This window comes from Propithecus coquereli, unplaced genomic scaffold, assembly GCF_000956105.1.
Source record: "Propithecus coquereli isolate 6110/MARCELLA unplaced genomic scaffold, Pcoq_1.0 Scaffold14, whole genome shotgun sequence".
Taxonomy (NCBI): Eukaryota; Metazoa; Chordata; class Mammalia; order Primates; family Indriidae; genus Propithecus; species Propithecus coquereli.
In genome coordinates, this window is record NW_012138302.1 from 8918521 (window position 1) to 8934871 (window position 16351).

General features: G+C 41.7%; 1 protein-coding gene across 4 annotated transcripts in view; it reads right to left on the reverse strand.

The window, feature by feature from the left end:
- Positions 1 to 508: 508 nt before the first annotated feature.
- Positions 509 to 16351, reverse strand: part of FGGY (FGGY carbohydrate kinase domain containing) — a 394984-nt gene continuing 379141 nt past the window's right edge. For all 4 annotated transcript variants that reach the window (XM_012639482.1, XM_012639483.1, XM_012639484.1 and 1 more), the window contains 2 exons: positions 5331 to 5392; positions 509 to 741 (listed from right to left, as the gene is read on the reverse strand). In XM_012639482.1, the coding sequence (XP_012494936.1) occupies positions 660 to 741; positions 5331 to 5392 (144 nt within the window). In that variant the 3' untranslated portion in view covers positions 509 to 659. The remainder of the gene's footprint in view (positions 742 to 5330; positions 5393 to 16351) is intronic.

The window sequence follows — 16351 nt, forward strand, 5'->3', positions numbered from 1 at the left end:
TTTGACCATCTGAAGTTAATTTGGATCACTTAATCAAAATGTTGTCCTGTTTCTTCCCAGTATAGTTAACATTCTTTTCTCTCTTGTAACTAATAAACAACCTGTGAAGAGACGTTTTAAGACCATGCACACATCCTGTTACTCATCAAAATTCCCTCCTGGATCCATTGATGATTCCTGCCTGTACCTATCTTTAAAATACGATGATTGCAACATGATGATCCTGTAATTAAATGCAATATTAGACTCCAGACTGGATCCTGTACAGGAGAGAAAAAAAAGCCATAAAGGACACAGAATAAACATTAGATGTCCCACTAAAAGCAATATAAGTTTTTTATTTAATGGCTGACATTGAATCAATTAACGACTTTCCCCTGGAGTGAGTGATCCTGAAGGTCTAGTCCTATACGGCCTATGACCGTATGTGAAACTTGTGTCACTAGGATGGTGCCAGTATGGAAACTGCCAACTAAATAACAGTGGTGTTTGAAATGGAAGACACTAGTTCTGATTGCACATGTCTCAGTTTCCTTTATTAAAAGACAATATAGAAATGATGAAGTGATACCTAAAGGGTCTTGAATATAAGATGAAATGACGGAGGGCCCTAATGCGATGACACAGAACCTTCTGGCACCAGCACCTGTAAGCCCTGTTTAGTCTCCACTCATAATCGCTGAATACTCCTTCTGGTGTTCAACCAGCTTCAGGAATACTTGATATTTCTTGTCATAATATCTGTGGGAGAAAAACGAATACATTGAATGATATCAAGACAAAACTGTCATGTGGCTTCCCCCTTACATTTAGAAAAATGGGAATAGATCTGCTGTGGCTGTGGTCCCCAACCCCCTGTTAGGGACCGGGTCACGCAGCAGGAGGTGGGCAGCAGATACAGCTTCATCTGTGTTTGTAGCTGTTCCCCATTGCTGGCATCACTGCCTGAGCTCCGCCTCCTGTCAGATCAGGCTCTGTCTCCCATCACCCCCAGATAGGACCGTCTAGTTGCAGGAAAACAAGCTTAGGGCTCCCACTGATTCTACATTATGGTGAGTTGTAATACAGTGTAATAATAATAGAAATAAAGGGCACAATAAACATAACGTGCTTGAATCAACCTGAAACCATCTCCTCCTTCCCCCAGTCCGTGGAAAAATTGTCTTCCATGAAACCAGTCCCTGGTGCCAAAAAGGTTGGGGACCTCTGTCCTATGGTAATGCTGACACCTCCCAGTTTTTGAATACTTACAGCACCCCAAGCAATGGATTAGTGTGTTTCATACCTACTATATATAACCTCCATGGAGTCGTGTTATCTCTATTTTAGAAATAAGGACATTTGCTCAGAGAGACAAACACAGAGTATTGTAGTTGAAACTGGCACAGCTGGAATTCAAACTCATATCTGTCTGACTTCAAAGTCTCCACTGCACGTACTAAAAGGCCCATGCTTAACAGAGATCTTTTCACATTCCCAGATGCCATAAATATCTCCTACACGACTAGCCCCAGGTTGGATGACTGGTATAAAACCACAGCCTGACCAGGGATGAGACCGAACATTTTAATCAGCCTTTTGTGGATTCCACACCTACATTTCCTTTGCAGACTGCTTTGCCTAGGAGTAAAACCCTGTGGATACGCAACTAATGCCTTTCCTGGAGCTGTGCCCTGCCTTCCAGGCGTCTCATAGTGGACCTTGCTCTCTCCCTGCTACTTCGCTGACTCTACAGGTGAGACCTGTTAGAACTGGTGTTGGCCATGAATCAGATAGCAGAGCAGCTGAAGCTGCTTTGGCATCATAATCCTGAAAGGAATAACAGCAGACTAGACAGATTATACTTGTAGACTTGCAACGTTGTCCTTGCTCCTCTCAGCTGGGGAAGCTGACATGGGGTGAGGCGTTGATAAAGGCAGTTTAGCTTGTCTTGGTAGATTCTGGGGTGCACTGAAAGGGAGCCTCATGGGAGAGGTTTGGTGCAAGCCTGTGATTGAGGGAGAGAGGCTGTACACCTAGATACACACAGGGACTTCTACTTGTCACACAGTTACGTTAATAGAAGTCCCTCTACCCACCCCCCACCAACATTTCTACCGTAGGCATTCTGGTAACATAGGAGCTATAAAGGGGCCAGACACAGCGTTAAGAGGTGGACCCTGAAGCCTGGGTTTGAATCTCGGTGTGGCCCATTACTAACTGTGTGACCTTGGATATGTTACTTAATCTATTTGCACTGACATTTGCTCATCTGTAAATGGAGTTAATTATAATAGGATCTACTTCAACAGAGCTACCGTATGAATTAAAAGAGGAGATATATGCAAAACACTTAGAATAGTACCTGACTCATAGGAAGTGATATAAGTGCTATATTTTTAAATAATTAATATTTTAATATTATCATCAATCTAGCTATATGTAGGTACTACTGAAACCCACTCTATGAGCCTTCAAATTTATTGATCATAGAATGATTTTCCCCTTGTGATATTCTATGACAATATAATGGTAAGCAATTCTTTCTCTGTATGAGATGGATTTCCTGGACTTTGGAATCTTAAAACTGCTAGAAGGGAGATAGGGTTAGTATCCTTTATCATATACTTGAAGATTTCCAGTTTTAATTTTGACCACTTTGCAGCAACTTTGTTCACTGGCCTTATTCTTTAGATAAGTGGAATCATACAGTATTTGCCTTTTTGTGATTATCTTATTTCACTTAGCATAATAACCTCAAGATTCATCCATCCATGTGTGGCCTATGTCAGAATTTCCTTCCTTCTAAGGCTAATACTCCGTTGTATGTATATATCATTTTTTGTTCATGTGTTCATCCACTGATGAAAATTTAGGTTGCTCCTGTGGTTTCGGCTATTGTGAATAATACTGCTGTGAACAACGGTGTAGAAATAACGCTTAGAGACTCTGCTTTTAGTTCTTTTCAGGTATATACCCAGAAGTAGAATTGCTGAATCATGTTAATTCTATTTTTAATTTTTCGAAGAGCTGCCATACTGTTTTTCCATAGCAGCTGTGCACATTCCCACCAACTGTGCACAAGTTTTCCACATCCTCACTGACATTTGTTACTTTCTGTTTTTTTTTTAATAGTAGCCATTCTAATGGGTGTGAGGTGGTATCTCATTATAGTTTTGATTTTCCTAATGGTTAGCGATGTTGAGCATCCTATCATGTGCTTGTTGGCCATTTATATATCCTCTTTGGAGAAATGCTCACTTAAGTCCTCTGCTTATTTTTGAATTGGGTGGTTTCGGTTTTTGTTGTTGAGTTTTAGGAGTTCTTGATATCAATCCCTTAACAGGTATCTGATTTCCAAATATTTTCTCCCATTCTGTGGGTTGCCATTTTATTCTGTTGTTAAAGTCTTTTATTGCACAAATTTATTTCAAGGTGCTTTCAAGTGACTGCTCTAGAGTCACATATAAATTTGGACTGGGCATAATGAGGAGATTTGTGGTCATCTTAAAATTTTACTTATTGAACTACAGTCCTAGATTAGTCTTTCTGTGATTCTGACTTTTTAAATCAGCTGAATTTCCTCTCCTCCAAATTCTCCCTAACTCAAGTAGTTGCTTCTGAGTGGCACAGACCTAAGTCAATGTCCATACAGTTAATGGTGTAATTGGAGGCAATGAGATGTGAGAGTAGCTCAGAAGGAAACTGGCTCCCTCTTTCCACTTGCAGATCCTCAGGCCGCCTGCAGATGGTGCCACAGCACTACGCCTGCCGCCTCCTTCCCGGGAGACAGCTGCCAGCGGCCAGCATGAAGCCAAGGATGCTCTTCAAAAGGAACACGTGGGGCTTACTGAAAGAACTGAAAAACAGACTTCCCCAAAAGTCCTGGGAGGGTCAGAGAAGGGATGGAGAAGTATAGTCTGTTTCCTAATTTCAAAAAAAGAGGGCCGCTCCAGCTGCCCGCAGGGGAACAGAGGGATAGCAGCCCACAGCCCCACTGCCAGTGGGAACTCAGATCGCTCCATGTTCTGCACCGAGCTCCCCCATGCAAGGGCCTGCTCCTTTGACCCTGGCATGTAGAGAAGCGTTTATATTCAGAGGGTTAACAGCTTGACTCCACTGGGAGACAAAGAAGAAAATGAAAAGAAATTAGGCTTCTTTTTCCATGGACATTTCCAACTCTGTTAAACAGTGATCAGTCATGCTTTGGTGGTATCAGCACCTTTTCCTGTCCATTACGTGAGGTGGAATTTGTTTTCATGTCTTAACCTCAAATATTTTCCTAAAATTATAAGGCACTGCACAACTGTCCCTTCATCTTGAAACCCACTGCCAGTGAATTAATGGAGGTCCTTTTCATCTCTACCCGGGATTATTGAAAAAAGACTTTATCCGGTCTCTCTACTTCTATCCATTGCCCCCTCTAATCCATCCTCTAAGGGGGAATCTTTCTAATCTGCATTTTACCAGGTCTCACCACTGCTTAAAATCAGGTATGCCTGTTCTGCCCGTAGGATGAGGTTAGAGGTCTTTAGCGTGGCCTCCAAGCTCTTTAGAAGCCATGTGACTGTCTGCTTCCCAATTCTGCCCTCCCCCAGTCCCACTTCCTGCCATCTCATACTTTATGTTTCAGAATTATGAACTGTTTATAGTTAACCTGCACATACCATGCTGTTCTCGCTTTTATAATTTGCATATGTTATTCCCTCTACCAAGAATGTTATTCCCTGCCTTGGCCTGGCTAGCAATTTCTTAAGCATTTAAAGTCAGCTTAGCCTTAGCCTCCTCTCAGAAGCTTCCCCTCACCCCTGCACTGTCATATCCCTTTCTTCCTTGGCTACTGTGTCACCTAGCGATACTTCTATTATGGAGCATACCCCTTTGTTCTGAAAGGAGCTATGTACACAAATCAAATTCAGCATAATGCCTTGAACATAGCAGGAGCTCAATAAATTAATATTTTGTTGAATTGGGGTTAAAACACTAATCCAGGTCATTTTGTAGCCCTCAGTGCTAAGTGATACAAAGTGTAAAAGAATGGACAGATGCTGTCGGGTCCTTGGATGGAAAATATGAGAGACCCCTGCGTTAGAACAGAGAAGACCAGATTTGCTGCCAGTGATCTAGGAAAAAGAACATTGGCCTGATAGTTGAGAAGCTTGCATTTGACCCCCAGGTCTGGCCCTACACAACTCTGCAATCTTAGCTTAACTCTCTGGGACTTAGTTTTCTCAACTATTAAATGAAAGGACTGGGTTAGCTGACCTCCTAAGTTTAGTCTAGATCTATAGTTGCATGCATTTGTATCTTTCAGTTTTGTAGCACTGTGCATATAAAAAATGTAAACTTACTTTTTATCCTCTCGTCTCGGGAACACAACTTTCCCCACTTTGCTCATTTTTGCCATTGCCTCCTGTTAAGTGGAAAACAACACAGATAGCTGAGTGGGAAAGCTAAATCCAAAGTGAAGCTTGTCACAGGCAAGAACATTCTTATTAGAATTCTCTTCCCTTTAAGATATTTGGTTAGTCCCTATTTTTTTCAACTTATTTTTCTCTGGTAGCAAGAATAAAATCCAATGAACATTTACATGTTCATTGACCACACATCCTGAGCTTAATAAACAGTTGTATATTGAGGCCTCCTGAGCATAAACAACCCAGACAACAAAGCACTTCTATGATTGCCTCCAGGGACTGTGGGAGGAATTATTTCCCCTCCTCACCACCTGGATACGGGGGCATAAGAAGGCATCATAATCAGCCCCTGAGTACACTGTCTACTTAATTAACACAACAATAACTGGATGGAACCCACTTTGCACTTGTACTTTAGGATAAAATATTTATTAATAAGACCACTTTAATTCAACTACAGCTCTTTTTTCCAGCAGTCTCTGAAGTTGTGAGTATAAACGTGAGACCTCTGGGCTGAGTCTAATTGACCTGGATCCTGGAATGTGACTTCAAGAAATTCTTGTCTTTACAATGGGGCACTCAGGCAGATGACATGTTACAGCATCTGGGAGGACAAGGCATGGTGTATACAGCATAAAGATCAGCCATAGATTGTGTTGGCTCCATTACAGGAACAGAAGGGTTAGGTTTCCTTGGACTGTCTCCCGAGGCTGTTAAGGCCATGAGAAAGTTAAGGCGAATGGAGTGAACCCACACTTCAGAGTCCAACAGACCTAAGTAGGGAAGACCACAAGCAATAGCATGCAAAGCTCCACAAAATAGGCCCAGTCTTAGGAATAGCTATTAGAATTGGAATTGTTAAGGTTGTAGTCATTCTGGGATCACATGTGTACAACTCCTCATTCCACACATTTATTAACCACTCGCTAAGTACTAGACACAGTGCTATAGATACAGATTTGCATACGACAAACTCTTTGTGCTAGATAAACTCATACACTAGCAGGGGAGGAAAACGTGAAAAGCTGACTATCGCACAGAATGTAAGAGCCCCTGGGTATCTTCAAAACATATCCAAGTGTCCCCCTGCCCAGCTTTGCCACCTTACTGTGACTGACTCATTGGTTGATTGATTTTCATACTGCTAATTACCTCCAGACACTCTATGTATTTACTGGTTTATGCATTCATTACCTGCCCTCTCCACTCCTTGTCCTAACCAGGATGTAAGCTACACAGGGAAGGGGCTTCGTTTATTTACTGCTGAATCTCAACACCTAGAATATTCATAAAACATATTGCGCCCTTTTATGTGCCAAGACTAGCACTCCATATATATGTGATTGAGAGAGGAAGACTGCATGGGCCTTTCATCAAGGAGCTCACCGTAGAATGGAAAAACGTTTACTGTGATCAAAATAGAGTGTGATAAAAACTATGCTAGAAGCAGATAAACTTCTTTTCAATAGTTATTCCATGGTTAGGAAACCTGATAGCTTTTTCATCTGCTCACTGACGCAAATGTCCACTCCTGCTAGGTTGTTCTACCAACTCTTTCACAAGGATAGCATGAACATTCTGAACTAGTTACCTGGTTTCCTAGCCCTCAGCAGAGTTGGAAGTGCCGACTGGGAGGGAGATCAGAGCTGCTAAAGTAGCGAGCACACTGACAGCAGAAAGAAATGGCAGCCGTAAGGAGGGAGGAGATTGTTTAAATTACGAAAAATTATTGACAAAGAAACCCTGGGAAAAGACAAAAGCTAAAAGGGCTGTCTGGAGCCGTTTTGTGAAAGGCCAAAGCAGTCAAACGCAGCTCAGTGAGGCGGCTGCCGTGCCACGGAGCAGGCTGTTCTAAGAGCTCTGCTCACCTGACCTCTGTCAGAACATCTTCCTCCCTTACAGCAAGCCCCATGTCGTGCTGAGATCAACTTTGCCACTCCTGTTTTGTCCTTGCCTCTTCCTCACGCTACGCTCTGCTGTTCTCCCAGGGAGGACCCTGCCTCCTGCCACCAACGCTGAACCTTGAACACGCCCTTGGGAAAGGCTCTTCCCGGTTGCACACAGGCCCCAGACTTGAGACGGCATGCCAGGATTGCCATCGTGGGTGGGATCCAGGAAACCTGGATTATAGAAGGTACCCCATAAATGTCATTTTCCTGTCCACTGTCACAGATGTGTGGACAAATGCAGACATCGGGGAATTCTTTCTTCCTTTCTTCCCATTACCTTTGCTTGTTTTAAAAATAAATTATTGAGAAACGAACACTCACCGTAGAGATTTCAAAGGTTTAAAAAGAGGTTGTTTCTCAAAAAGCACAGATTTAAATGTTAAACTTAGCTCAGGTATCAGCTCTACTGAGAAGATTTTTTTCTGATTCATCCCTGCTGCCTGCCTCCCACCTAGACCGAGTTATTTGCTCTCACAGCAACGTGTGCTCTTGTCTATCACGGTATTTATGACACGGCACCATCACTTTTTATTAACAGATCAGCCTCCCCAACTAGACTGTGAGCTTCTTAAGGCAGGAATTGTTATAATTATTTTTACTGCCAAACTCGGCATCTGGCATATCGTATGCACTCAGGGAATGTCTACTGAATGAATGAACTTAAGGATAATACACGTGACAGAATGTTAAAATGGAAGTTTTGGCTGAGCTCTAAAGACGACAGATATAAGATTCCAGAGCAAGCTGGAAACAGACCACCCTGAAGAATTTGTACAAAGGGTGCCCGAAGACCCATTAATCAATTCTCAAACCCTTCATCCACACGGAAGGTCAGACAGAGATGGATTTTTAGGAGAGCTGTTGGTTTATTGCACGTCAGGCCTCCTTCCAGGGTGAGGTGTGAGGGGAGCCTCTCCCTTCATGAGTCAAGAGAACAGGGCTTCACTGAGACCAACAGAGCTTGATGCACGTCCTAAGGTTGTGGCACACAGCGGGGTGTGTGTGTCTCTTGCCTGGAGGAGACGAGCTGGCTGGTAGCTTCAGTGTAGACAGGAAGGAGGGGTTGCCCTGGGATCAGCCAGCACTGCCGCTCTGTCAGGCTCAGGCTCCCAAAGGCATGACTGCTTCCCACGGACCCTCAGGGCCCACGTGTGAGAAGGTGTCCAAGGGTGTCTTCAATCCTATCCAGTATGGCGCCTCGCCACGCAAAGCGAGTCTGAGCAAAGAAGCTGGAGGTGAGCTGCTGGGTTTCTAAAAATTAAGAGAAGAGTCAGGAATCTACTAGAATAGAAAGGCATTAAACCAAGACAAGGATGTTTCAGGGAGAGGTTTTCAGGGTGGAGGCGCTCCCAAAAAATCTATGATGGAGCCTTATGACAAGAGCTAGTAGCTATAAACACCACTAGGCTAGGAGAGCATGGAGCCCATATATGCCAGTGCCGGTAAGACAAGACCTTTCCTACACCCCTAATGTCTCTTCCCTTATACCCACTAACTGCCTCAGTGGAGCAAGATAAAAGCTGATGCATGTTAGAGAGGAAGTGAATGAGGAAGAAAGAAGAATCTGATTACAGCTGCGTCTTCTCATTGGTGGCAGACCCCAGGTGGAGAACCCGGGAGACGTCTTACCTTTACCTTTACATATTCCTTGATATTTGGACTTCTGAATTTTGGCTATGTTTCACAACTTAAAGGGACCATAAAACTGGTTATCGTTTCAGTGACTTTGTACTTAGCTAAAAAAAAGTAATGCAACCACCAGAATTTTAAACCAGGGCAGGGAAAATTCTAGCTCCACTGCACAAATATAAACGGGCAGCGGACATAAAAAATAAAGTTGATTTTTCATTCTATCTCAAGAATTGTGTTTGTGCTACACAACTTTTGTTTGCTTTACACAGCTTGTTAAACACAAGCTACATATGCGTAATAAAGATCTGATGAAAATATATTAAAATATTAACGGGCTGGAGAGCATGGGCAATCACTTCTTTTCCTTGTCAACTTGTTTTTTGCTTTTTCTGAATTTTCTACAGTGGCATATATTGATTTGATAATTGTAAGGAAAATACAAATATCCTGTATTTTATATATATATATATATCATATATATATGAAAAGTTTTGCTTACACAGGCAGTCAAAATGACTCGGGCTCACTTTCCACTCTCCTGGAAGGCAGGGCTACTTAAGAGTACTTGGCACCATCCAGAGAATGCCCAGAGAATCAGTGCTGTCATCAGAAAGAGAGCACTGCTGAGTTTTCCAATTTCTCCAAATAATTAACATAAAACTGAAATCTCATGATCCCACTGGCTGCAGTAAATCTGGAAATTACCACAGCATAACAATATGAATTTATGATGGAGATGCTGACACATGCTAAATATAGTCACCCCCACAATATATTTCTGTTCCAAAGAGTTTATTTGAAGTTGGCCTCCAAATTCCCACTTTTTGTCAGCAGGCAGGAGCTGGACAATCTTAATTTGCAGCACGCTACCCTCTTTGTTTGAGAGTCTAGACAGCACAATGAATACAGTGACTTTTCTTTTTCCTTTTTGCCCACACAATGAAAGCTTTTTTAAAACAAAATATTTTGCAAAATAGCATTTTAATCACTTCTTTTCTTTCTCTCTATAAGGCAGAGCTATAAATAAACCATGAAAGTTCACATTTGATTGTCACTTCTGAAAGCAAGTGAAGGGTTTCTGTAGGAAAAAATAGAGGCCCTGTACTATGGCCATGAAAGACCTCATTCATGGGGTTTGACCCTTCCCCGGCGTGTTGAGGCCGAGATACCAGTCAGCACACACTGCTCACCACTGCTCTTGTGGCAGCATTGGCAATTGCCAGGCCTCTGTATGGGCGGGGGAAACAGCCAATTCTCATGTGTTGTGGCCTGGCTTGGGAGCTCCCAAAGGGCAGTAAGCTGCATGGGGCGAGTGACCAGGGAAATTAGGCTAAAGAAAGGAAGGGGCTCCAGAACCTCTGGAGAAGATGGAGATTCCATGAGTGGCAGACACACTGATGTCGGCAATCTGGGGAGCAGGGGATCTTGTACGTTCTCCCCTACCCAGAAGAAGGGAAACAATGACCTTAAGACTTTGGGGAAAACTGTCAGGTAGTCTAGACTGAGGTACCAAAGGGCACTGCAAGCTTGGCAGTGTCTAGATTCACGATCTACAGTGGATAATTAATCAGGACCTGGTGTGGTGAGGGCTAGCTACGTATGAACTCCCAGAAGGCAGGAGTCATGTCACTGTAACCCTAATGCCTAGCACAGTCCTGGCACTTATAGGTGCTTGTTAATGTTTGCTGAGTTGTTGAAGAAAGGGGCGATGGCTTTCAAAACATAGGCGAGGTGAGATCACCAAAGCCAGCAATTAAGTGGCATACGTACACTCCAGGGAGTGCTCGTGATTATCCATCAGGATTCTGGGAGAAAATATTGATTTGCATGAATTTTTAGCCTAAAGAAATTAATTAAACTTTACTAGCATTTAATATGCAGATTGTCACTAGATCTATCAGTTGGGCCACATGTCACAGTCATGAGTCATAAAAGATGTGTGAGGTTTCTTGAGAGGAGAGTGGGAGCTCTGCAACACCAAGGGATGACAGTGTGGCACTTGCTTATACGTCCTCAGCTTCGAGGATTTGCTGCATGTTGCTATTTACGTTTTTCAGGTTAGTGATTTATAGGGATTATCGAGTTTCATTTGAACGAACTCTCACCAAATGGGCAAGCGGCTCAAAAAGATTTAGTCAATGGATTGCAAGGGATGGTGACAATTCAAATTCAAGTAGACAAGAAAATGGTGACACTTTTACTCAGTATTAGCTCTTCACATTATAAGGTAAAAACAATGAAGACCTAGTCAGATAAGACAAGAATTGCCAAAAAATAAAAAATTATCAAGAAGAATATTTGAGATATGAATACACAGGTACATATAAAATCATTTAGAAATCATTGAAAATAATTTAAAAATCATTAAAGACACAACTGGTCATGGATATATAGTATAGCTTTACATATTGCTAATGTTAGTACGAAGCCATCATAATAGGTAAACAAATATGAAGTATGTTTTGTTTCAGCTATATTTTACTTGTTTTATGGAGTAAATAATCTATAAGCACGGCATAACATGTTCATATTTTTTCATAAATAAGTTTCATGGATTGAGGATGTATGCTCAAATTTTTTTTAACCGATGGGGTATATGATCCAAAAAACACGTGGTGTCCATGGACTCGGCAGCCAACTGCCACTGCCATTGCTGTGTTATCGGTTTAAGCCAACGTTTCCAGGTGCTTACTCTGTGCTGTGCTTTGTGTGAATTGCTTTATATACATGGCCTTCTGACCCTCGGAATGACTTTATGACACAGATATTATCATCTATCCCCACTTTATGAATTCAAAGGAACTGAACAGAGAGAGAGAGTAAGTGATCAGCCCAAGGTCACAAAGCCAATATACAGTAAAGCCAGAATTCAAGCCCAATCTGACTCCAGGCCATTGCTTACTTAGCCTTATACTCAGACCCTATGGTACTATCCTCCCTGTAATGAAAAAAGCCTGATCCTTGAGTCCTCTAGGCTTGAGTTCAAATCCCATTTCTGTTGCTTATTAGCTATGTGATCACCTTAAGTGAGAATGAGTGTGTGTGTGTGTGTGTGTGTGTGTGTGTGTGTGTGTGTGTGTGTTAGATGCATCAATACAGCACACTGTACCGTTTTTCACAGATGCTGACACATAGCTCTGAAATCCATGAATCTGCCTTCTTGAAGAACTCTGACTCATTTTACTGGAACAACAAGTTCACATGCTAATGTGTGGGCTGAGAGGCACATGACCTCTGCATAGAAAAACAGAAAATATATCAGTGTGATTTTCCTTCAACAAGCATAAGAAATGGCTAGTTGTTCTTTTATTTATTTTTGGTTTTTTATTTTTTTGATGCAGTCATCTTTTGACCTGCACCTGGTAATCTGTGTAATCCCCACCACGCATTTGAGACAACAATATTGAGAAGCAAGAAGGGATGAGAGCAAAGAAACAGTGGGAGAGGTTTTCATCAATAATCATAATATGAACACTGGCACCTCTTTTATAACTTTAAATATACTGTATCTATCTGTCTACACACATGCACTTGCAAATCTTGTTTAGAGTATTGATTATATGAGTGATTTATCAAAATTGATCAAAGCGTACACTTAAGATCTGTGTAATTCACTTTATGTATATTATATCTCAATTTAAAAATTGTAATAGAAAAAAGAAAAAGCCCACTGTTTACATACATAACTGTATGTTATTATATTTTATTTAACTTTTGACTATAAAAATGCCTACCAAGCAGAAATACAAATTTTTAGATGCGCAGCTCTCTCATTTTGACTCTAAAATATACCTCAAATGAATCTCTTGATAATAAGGGAGGGGAGGTGCAGAGGCTCTCTCATTCTGTAGGAAATGCGGATGTTGTGGAAAGACACAGGCCTGACTTGACAAGCTTCCTCCTGCCCAGAGACTTTCTCCTTCTCAGGAATGCTCTTCTGGATCTTTCACCGTCTGGCCTTCTCACATGACTTAGGTTCCTCTTCAAATATAGCATCTGAAAAACTGCCCTTGGCCACTCTTGGTGGAAGCAGTCCACTGCTCTCAAACACCACCTATCACATCATCTCATTTTCTTGTCTTCATAGCCCTTCAGAGCACACAGCATCCTCTGAAATGATACTGTCAATTTGTTTGCTGTCTACCTGCTCCTCTACGGTCCTCACCTCTGCTCCACCCTCCTGAATCTAAGCTCCATGAAAGCAGAGTCCTTGGCTTTTGTCTTCATTGACGTATCCCTAGCATTTAACAGGGTGTTAGTTAAACGTTAGGTGAAAGTATAAATTTGTCGAACGCCTACTTTAGGTACTGTGCATATGTATTGTGCCTCATTTGATCCTCCCAAACATTCTGTGAGAAAGGTCTTATTATGTAAACTTACAATGAGGAAACAGAGGCTCAGAGAAGCTAAGTGACTTGCTTAAGCTGGTAAATTGCTAAGTCAGGATTTGAAACTTGCTTTAACTCACGAATAAGATCAGGCCCATTGAGGAACTCACAGTCAAGAGGCAGATCTCTAGCTTTCTCATTCATGACAATTTGTCTTCCTCTGATGACTTTGGGGCCCTGTGAAAAACCCTAAAAGCTTGCTTTCTCCACTGTCAAAGATAAATTCAATTATGGTCATTATATTATGCTTACAAAGGCAGGAAAGTGGATTCATTGATGTACAGAAAGACTGTTCATATTAATTATTGAAACAAACAAAATTATTGCCAGCTGTTTGACCCTGAGTAAGACCCTTCCCCTCCCTGGGACTCACTCTCTTTATCACTAGAATGAGGGGGTTGGATTGAATTATCTCTAAAGTCTTAGCCAGCTCTGCAATCTGTTGGTTTCATGCACACGTGTTTTTTTGATTAACTCTCAGTTGACAAGTTACCCCTCCCTCCCCATGGTCCATTCTATTAGGGTTGTACTAGGCCCACTCTGACAGGGAATACACCCACTGTGTTTCCCTGGCAAGGTGCAGTTTCATTCCAGTTCAGCCAAGGCAAACGTGGCACAGGAGAGTGGTTCTACACTGGGCAAAGCTGTCAACCTCTATTGTGACATTTTGAGATGGAGTCCAATACATGGCCTGGCTGCTAAGGGGTTGGGTCCAAATATGAATAGTAAACAAGTATTTCTCCTATGTACATGAATTTAACTTGCCTTTTATGAGTTTTCTAAAGGCAAAAATATCAAGCTTCTTGCTAAAAGCATCAGAAAGATTATAGACTCTAATACTACAAGCCATCATTCATCTAATAATCCATTGTTGACAGAAAGAAAAGAAATGATTCTGATAATATTTCTGACTGAGAAGGCAAAAAGTACTTCAGTGAGCTATAATAAAAATAATTCTAACAACAGTAACTCAATTGCAATAATAATAATGGTAACTAATATTTATTGAGTAGTTACTATGGCCTAGCATTGTATTATTAAACACTTTACCTACTTTATATGCCTAATTAAAAGATGAAGAAACATATAGCTTTGAAACCTATGCTTTTAACCATGCATTGTGGAAAAAAGACTTCAGTGATACATAGATCACAGTCCAAATCCTAGCTCCGCTATTTAACATTTTGAGTCTCAATTTCCTCATTTTAATGATGAAATACCTATTTTACAGTCCTGTTTTGGGGACTAAATGCTTAACAGTATAGAAATTATCATTATTACTATTTACCCATCAACTGAAATGAACTTAATTTTCCCAGAAACTTTATTAAAAGGTATGAGCTGCCATGTATATGCTTCAGGTTGGTGGGGTGGGCAAGCTAGGGAAGGAGCTGGGTGTCAATATTCCGTGGCTTCTTGTTATCATTTCCAGACAAGTATTCCTCCATCTGCAAGCAAAAAGCCCTGCTCTCTGAGGTCTCTACCACCTAATGGTAGAGACACAATGATACGTACCTTCCCTGCAGCTCACTGCTGTCACTGTCAGTCTCTTGCTTCTATCCCTATGTTGTTAAATGAGGCTCAGGTTCCCAGATTGCAGCCTCTCTACCCACCTGCAGGTTTGTCACTGTCATGGATGACTTCAGCATCTGTTTATAAGACCCACCCAATGTTCCAGTTTTATGGTTTCAAAATGGTTCCACCTCCAGGGACCCTCATCCCCACTTCGATACTCACTCCCACAGCCAAACTCTGAATCTTATTATCCACTGAGACTGCTATATTTAGGTATATATTTCCATATACTAACAGCCACTCTCTAACTTCAATTGCCCATCAGTACAATTCTCTCATTTGTTCTATCATTCGTATCAAATGGCCTTCTCCACCTTATGGCAATTTCCAGAATCTCGATCCCCTTCTTTACTTTCAATCTGAATACCTTGTGGCTCTAATTTCTTCCGTAGATAGCTTAGAGTCGGTCATCTTTTACGTTGAACACATTTCACAACCAGAATCCCTCTGATACTCTCTTAATTGCCAAATTCAATGGGTACCTCCAATCCACAGAAACCGTTTAGCCAGGATACACTTCATTTATAAGGGAGAAACTTTGCTTAGGAAGGAACAGGCCAATGGGAGATTGCAACTTGAGAAAGCAAAACATGCTGAAAGCTCACGGGGTCTGAATTGTGATATTTACACTGCCTGCTTCAAAGCTACTTACTGTGAAGATTTTTTGGCCAGCAGATCAGGGACCATAATTGGCAGCAAAGAATCAAAAGTCATGATGATATTAATGTTGTGAACTGAGCTTGAGCTGCAAGGGATGTTGAGTAGTCACTGGGTCAATTGCTCTGTGTGTAGGCAGGTGAATAACCAAATTATCAAAGACATATCATGTCTGTCCATCTAGCCCTCTATACTCTTTAAAGTTCCCTGCTTTTGGGATCTCCAACTCTTCTGGCCAGAGCCATATTGGTAGTGGGTCCTGGGAACTCTGGCCTAGCCGATGGGATTGGCCTTAGCCTGACAGAGAATCCCTCTGGCTGAGCCAGAATTCATTCCAAACCAACTTCAGGAGGAAAAAGACAAACAAAGAGGTTGAATCTAAAGCCAGGAGTTACGGAGGCCAAGGACGGCACCAAAGCACCAAAGCAAGAGAAGGGTTGTAAGGAAACTGGGAAACGGGTACAACAGGGAGGGAGCAGAGGTCAGACAGAGAGAGGGAGAGGCACGGAATGCACGTTTTGGACAAATCACTGTGCTGTGCTTTTAAATTGGTTTATAATCTTTTCTATGTTCCCAAAGTCCCTGGGCTTCCCTCTGTCTTATCATTTAGCACATAGTAGCATAAATGTCTGTTTACTTCTATGTCTCCCCACTGGACTGTGAGATAGAGGGCAGAGGCCATTAACTTCATCTGTATTTCAGCAATTGATATAAATAATGCAATAATACAAAAATGCATGTTGAAAGAATGAAT